This window comes from Cnephaeus nilssonii (genome assembly GCF_951640355.1).
Source record: "Cnephaeus nilssonii genome assembly, chromosome: X".
In the NCBI taxonomy this organism is placed as follows: domain Eukaryota; kingdom Metazoa; phylum Chordata; class Mammalia; order Chiroptera; family Vespertilionidae; genus Cnephaeus; species Cnephaeus nilssonii.
In genome coordinates this window covers 76077112-76084168 of record NC_137071.1, presented here as the reverse complement: position 1 = coordinate 76084168, position 7057 = coordinate 76077112, and the positions used below count along the sequence as shown (strand labels likewise).

General features: G+C 39.2%; 1 protein-coding gene across 1 annotated transcript in view; it reads right to left on the bottom strand.

Moving 5' to 3' along the window:
* The window catches only part of COL4A5 (collagen type IV alpha 5 chain), a 325412-nt gene that overhangs the window by 167795 nt on the left and 150560 nt on the right, over positions 1 to 7057 (bottom strand). Inside the window, exons 4-5 of the mRNA XM_079764916.1 lie at positions 4419 to 4463; positions 724 to 768 (exon numbers count right to left, since the gene is read on the bottom strand). Coding sequence (XP_079621042.1) covers positions 724 to 768; positions 4419 to 4463 — 90 coding nt within the window. The remainder of the gene's footprint in view (positions 1 to 723; positions 769 to 4418; positions 4464 to 7057) is intronic.

Below are 7057 nucleotides of genomic sequence, written 5' to 3'. Positions count from 1 at the left end.
AATTATATAGGTTTCAGGTATACAATCCTATAATACATTATCTGTATATTGTATTGTGTGTTCACCATCCAAAATCCAGTTTCCTTCTATTACCATTTATCCCTCCTTTACCCTCTTCTACCTTCCCCCACTCCATTTCTTTCTGGTAGTCACCAAATCACCATACCGTCATCAGTGTTTATGACATTTTTTATGTTGTTGTTTTTTGTTTAATCCCTTCACCTATTTCACCCACTCCCCCAATGCCTTCCCCTCTGACAGCTGTCAGTATTTTCTCCATATTTATGAATGTTTCTATTTTTATTTTATTTTATTAGATTCCACACATAAGTGAAATCACGTGGTATTTGTCTTTCTCTGACTTGGCAAGTACGTAGACTGTTGGTGGGTACGCAGATTGGTACATCCACTGTGGAAAATAGTATAGAGTTTTCTCAATAAATTAAAAATGGAACTGTCTTATGACCCAATGACCCCACTTCTGGAAATATATCCAAAGAAAGCCAAAACATCAATCAGAAAAAAATACATGCACCCCTATGTTCACATAGTGCTATTTACAATAGCCAAAATTTGGAAGTAGCCCAAGTGCCCATCAGTAGATGAATAGATAAAAAAAAATGTTGTGGTACATTTACACAATGGAATGTTATTCAGCCATAAAAAAAGAAATCTTTTAATTCTTTTTAAGGGATTTAAAAATAAGATCCAAATCGTACTTACTGGAAGACCTGGTGTACCTGGAAATCCAGGAAGTCCAGGAGGACCCTATAAGAAGAAATAAATTCCTTGAACCAAATAACAATTAGTAAAAATGAAATAATATTCTACCTAAGGGAATTGTGAAAATTACATTTAGAAATGCAATGAATAAACTGTGTCTCACTGATTATTGCCACTCACTGTTCTTTTACACATCATAGAAAAAAACTCCTATGCATGTTAAAAGTCTCTATAGAAAACTACAGAAGAAACTCCTATTAGAAGGAGCATTGTCTTCATTGTACTTAGTAAAAGGTGGCAAATTAATGGATGAAATGTCTTTTCTAGCTCTAGCTGGTTTTGCTCAGTGGATAGAGCATCAGCCCAAGGACTGAAGGGTATCGGTTCGATTCTGGTCAAGGGCACGTACCTCAGTTGCAGGCTCGATCCCCAGCCTCTGTCAGGGCACACGCGGAAGGCAACCAATTGTGTCTCTGTCACATAGATGTTTCTCCCTCTCTGTCTCTCCCCCTACCTTCCACTCTCTCTAAAAATCAATGGAAAATATCCTTGGGTGAGGATTAACAAAAAAAAAGAAGGAGAAGGAGGAGGAGGAGGAGGGGGAGGAGGAAGAGGAGGAGGAGAAGAAAATGTCTTTTATAAAAGATAAAGTGGTTCTCCAAGGTTTGTGATGGATATTGAATTCAGCAGGGATGGGTAACTGGCAAATATATCTGCACCAGAGATCATCAATGTGATAACCCTAAAAATTCTTCAATCAATTCCCCTGTAAAGATTATCAAAAATACAAATTTGACAATATTCTTTTTAAGTGAGGGTATGGGAAAAAGGTATTCTCATACACCCCTAATGGGATCCAAATGCCATGGAGAGAAATTTGGAAGTATCTAGCAAAATTACTCAAGTATTTACCCTTTGAAGCAACTCATTTCTAAGGGTTTACTCCAAAGTTATACTAGAAATTATGAAACAAAATATGAAATTCAAGTTTATTCAATGAAGCATTATAGCTTAACTTTAGAAATGAATATATAATCATAATTATAGCTGAAGATTAGAAACAATAAGAACATGCCTAAAGAATTTATGGTAAATTTACATAATGTAAAACCATGCAGCTGTTAAAAAGAGTGAGGAAGATTTCTGTACAGTGGTCTCCAGGATATAATATTAAGTAAAAGAAGCAAAGTGTAAATAGTATATATAATATGCTACCATTGTATAAGAAGGGTAGTGATACTAAACAATGAAAAGATGTACAAACAATAATAAAAATGATTTTATCTAAAGAAAAGGAAGGAACAGAATGGGGGGATGCAAGGATGGATGAGGAACATCCCTGACTATGCCTTACCTTATAGAACAATGTAAATGTTTAAAATATTAAAAAATAAAAAATAAATGAGGTAAAAGGAAATCATTAAAAATTGCAAACAAACTGGAACCAATGAACTTAATGTATATCAAGTTGCTGGCATAACAATACAGAGAAAATAATTACTTCAAGTGCTTTCAAAACATAATATTTTGACTATAATTCCTCTGTGAAATTAGTCAATTCAAAGGATGAAAAGAAAAGAAAAATAATGGCATTTAAGAATTCTACTCTCACCATTAAAATTGAAATTGTTATTTTGTTAATTTGTAAATTACTATTTGAAACTAAGATAGGAACATAGGTATATTGGAGGGTACAATGTCATTTAGAATCAAAATTTTCACCTTAAGGAGAGAGAGCTGGCAGGGAGAGAATAAGTATACAAAAACCTATTCATTTTAAATTTTGATTGGAATAATATGAATGCATGATATTTTTCTCTTAAAAATATCTATTTTCTAATTCTGTCCACTGAAAAGACATCAAAACAATGACAAATCCAATAGCAATGAAAACCCCTAACATTCAGACTGTTATATCTAAATCACAATTTTCACTAAAAAGAACCTGAAATCAGAGACATGGCCAATTACAGATCTGGAGAGAAAATGTACAAAATAAGCCTGAAGGGTCTTGTATCAGAAATCAAGGAAGTTATCAAAGATCAATAGAGTTTTGTCAAAAGGGAACAGGACAGGGACCAACTTGAAAGGGCATCCACAGACCAAAGATGGCATAATTTGGACTTGTATGCATGCATATTAGCATAACCAATGGACACGGACACTGGGGCGGTGGGGTCTTGCCCTCAGGGGTGGGAGTGGACGGTTGGGTGTCAATGGGGGAAAAAGGTGACATATGTAATACTTTAAACAATAACAAAAGAATAATGAGCACAATTGTTTGAAACTAATAAATTCTATGTGTTTATAAGGATAATACATTCAAAACAACCTTCCTTCATCATCACTTGAAGTTGCTGGTATAGCAACTCATTACCCTATTAGAATTCCAGCTGATAAATTAGAATTCTAGTTAATAAATGAAGGGTTAATAGAATTTTTAAAATCATCACTTTGCAACTCTGAATGAAAAAAAAATGGATCTAGACAATGATCATGGATGGATGCTACACCACTAAGTGAAAGCTGATGGGGACATTTTTGTTGGCAGAATCAGGCTCATAATCCTGAGACCACTGATTAAACCTAGCATAAAAAGGGGGATTAGACAGATATTTGGGCCATAAGAAGTAATTGAATAGAAAGTACATAGCATGACCTATAAAGTGTTATTTTTTTTCACTAGTCACAAAACTTTATTGAAGTGATCGATATATATATATATAATTCTTCTGAGAAATGTTCTGAACCACACACTTGATGGTTACAAACACATCAAGATTTTTTTATTGGTACATGTTTCTATTTTCTTTAGTTTTTGCAGTATAATTTACATACAATAAAATTGACAAATCTTAAGTGTACAGCTCTTTCTGTATCCCCAGAAAGTTCTCTAGTACCTCTTCCAAGGCAACCTCCAATTTGCAGAAAATATTGGGGAACAGAGGAACAATTTAAATGACATCATGAATAAACAATCAGTTACTTTCAGAATGTGGAACATAGTATAATACAAATGACCCAGTTTCTCCAATGGCATGGTAAAGAAGCTTAATAAATACACCAACCAAATGCAATATATGTAATTTGCTTCGATTCTGGTTAGAACAAATCAATTATAAAAAGACATCTTTGAGACAATTGAGGAAATCTGAATATGGAATGAGTTTTTAAGTATATTGAAGTAATATTGTATTCTTCCAAAAAATAGTTACTCTTTAACACAGTGGTTTAAACCATTGATTCCCATGTATTCTCTTCAAGATACACAAAATTATAATATGTGTATATGATAACACTGGGAGGGTACACAGTCTGAGGGCCCAGCCCTGTTAAACCAGAGAACTGAGATGATCACAATGATTAGAAATTTCTGGTTTAAACCATTTGTATGATATATACTAGTATTTTAAGTGAATTGGCAATTTGTTAGAATGAATCACTTTGTAATTTTTAACCATAAGCTACTTTAAAATATTCTTACATTAGTGTGTATAGACATCTGTATATGTAAATATAACTATCCAAATACTAAGGGCTAATTATAGACATATAGCAACTCTTTTAATTTTTTAAAGACTGAATATTTTTGCATTTCAATGTGAGTCTTTTCTTCTGTTGTCTCATAACACTTTATTTGCTTTTTCTCTGTTTTTACCAACAACATATTTGACATATAAGCACATATCACTTACTCTGATCCCTTTTGGTCCTGGTGGCCCTGGATTTCCATCATCACCCTGAAAAATACAACATACTTAGTTTTTCCCTTTCAAATAGCCCTCAAATAACCAATTTTTTATTATAAAATGAGATCATTAAATTTTGTGAACCTTAGTGAAGATTATTGAGAAATTTACATACCCAAGGAAAAAGTATTTACTAGTATTATTGAAACGGAAAGTACTGAGGTAAGTTATTATATGATAAAAAGGCCTGCCCTCCTGGAGCTGGAGAGATTTGAGTGCAGGGCCCTGGAGCACAAGGCTGCTGAGCTGAAAGAGGAGCTGAAGGGCCTGTCCAACCTCCTCTATCACTATGACACAGCCCTCCTTCAATTAGCACAGCTCTGTTTTTATCTGTTTTATGTGGGGCTTCTGTGAAAAGTTTTATTTTGAGAAAAGGTTACCTTGCATATTTGTTTCCTATGCTGCTGTTATAAATTACTATAAACATTGCAGCTAAAACAGCACAACCTTACATTTCTGGAAGTCAGAGGTATGATAGGTGTTCCAGTGGCAGAGCTGTGTTACTTTCTGAAGGCTTTAGGGCAGTGGTTCTCAACCTTCCTAATGCCGCGACCCTTTAATACAGTTCCCCATGCTGTGGTGACCCCCAACCATAAAATTATTTTCGTTGCTACTTCATAACTTTAATTTTGCTACTGTTAATGAATCGTAATGTAAATATCTGTGTTTTCCGATGGTCTTAGGCGACCCTGCTAGCGGTTCTCAACCTGCTTTAGGGGAAGAATCCACTTCCTATCTTTTTTTCCAACTTCTAGAGCAGGGATGGGGAATGTCCAGCCTGAGGGCCGCATAGGGCCCACAAAATCATTAGGTTTGGCTCTGCCAAAGCATTAAGGGTGAGTTACTTCAATGTTTGACCAAATTATAACAGGCTAATTTTTTTAAATAAGTCTTTATTGTTCAGATTATTACAGTTGTTCCTCTTTTTTCTCCCCATAGCTCCTCTCCATCCGGTTCCCACCCCACCCCATGCCCTTAACGCCCCCCATTGTCCTCGTCCACAGGTGTTCGATTTTTGTCCAGTCTCTTCCCGCACCCCCCCACACCCCCTTCTCCCCTAGAATTGTCAGTCCACTCCCTTTCTATGCCCCTGATTCTATTATGTTCACCAGTTTATTCTGTTCATCAGATTTTTTATTCACTCGATTTTTAGATTCACTTGTTGATAGATATGTATTTGTATAACAGGCTAATTTTTAAGTTGATAATTTTGTATGGCCCTCGAATGATGTTATATATCTCCAAATGGCCCATGGCAGAAAAAAGGTTCCCCACCCCTGTTCTAGAGCCACCAGCATTCTTCAGCTCATGGCCTTCTTAAACCTTCAAAGCCAGTAATGGCTGAATGATTCTTTATAACTTAAGTCACTCTGACACTGCTTCTTCTGCCTTCTTCTTCTACATTTAAAGAACCCTTGTGATTACACTAGGGCCACACAGACAATCCATATATATAAAAAGCCAGGGGCCGTGATGACTGAAACAACCAAATGACCGGTTGCCATGAAGTGGCATTGACTGGCAAGTGGGCTGAACTACTGACCTCACGGTCCCTCCCCCCAGCTCCCGCAGGCAGTGGTGGCTCCCACCCGCTCCAGTGAACTGCCGCCACCCAATGTAGCCAGAGAACCGGCCCAATCAGGGGATGGGGCCTGCTAACCTTGCGGCCCATCCCCCAACCAGCCTGCCCCTGATCGGACTCTCCCATCCCAATCAAGAGTGGGCTGCACAGAGCCTGGACCTTTCTTGGCAGCCCCGAGTCCCTGGGGTTGAGAATTCTAATGGCCCTGCCCAGAGAGTAGAGGTGCCTGATGGGCAGGGACAGGGACCACAGGCCTCCAGGGAGTACCGCAGAGTTGGCAAGGAGAGCAGAGGGCCTGTGGATGGGGAGGAGGTGAAGCCAGCGGACATCAGCCCAAAATCCAGCCCTTCACCCTGGAGGCAGCAGGCCCTTAACCCAGAACCCCAGCCTGAATCAGAAGAGCCCGAGGGAGGCTTCAGGAAGCTCTACACAGAGATGCGTGTTGAGAACGAGAGATTTCGTGAGGCCCTGATGGAGACCACATTAATGGCTGGCGCAGCTCAAGGTGGAGCTGGAGTGCGCCAAGCAGAGGCAGAAGAGCTTTGCACAGAGGCTGGCCCTCCTGGAGCTGGAGAGATTTGAGTGCAGGGCCCTGGAACACAAGGCTGCTGAGCTGAAAGAGGAGCTGAAGGGCCTGTCCAACCTCCAGGCTGACAACCAATGCCTCAAGGACAAGGACACAGCCCTGATGTGCATCATCAGCAAACTGTCCAAGTGACCCTGGAGGACTTGCCCCTGTACCCGCATTTACACAGCTGCTTCTGCCACACGCACCCCTTCCCCTGTGTGAACACGAGTGGCAGGGCTGTCTCTGAGAAGCCATAACCTCCCATCAGGACCTCCAGGCTGGGAGGGGAGGACAGAGCCCCCAGGAGCCCAGGGGGCTATCTGAGGCCAGGATGGAGAGGGGAGGCTGAGCCAGGTAGGGGAACTAGGGCTGCAGACAGGACCAAGAAGGAACTGAGGACCAGGAAGTGCCAGGACCAGTAGCCAGGACCAGAGT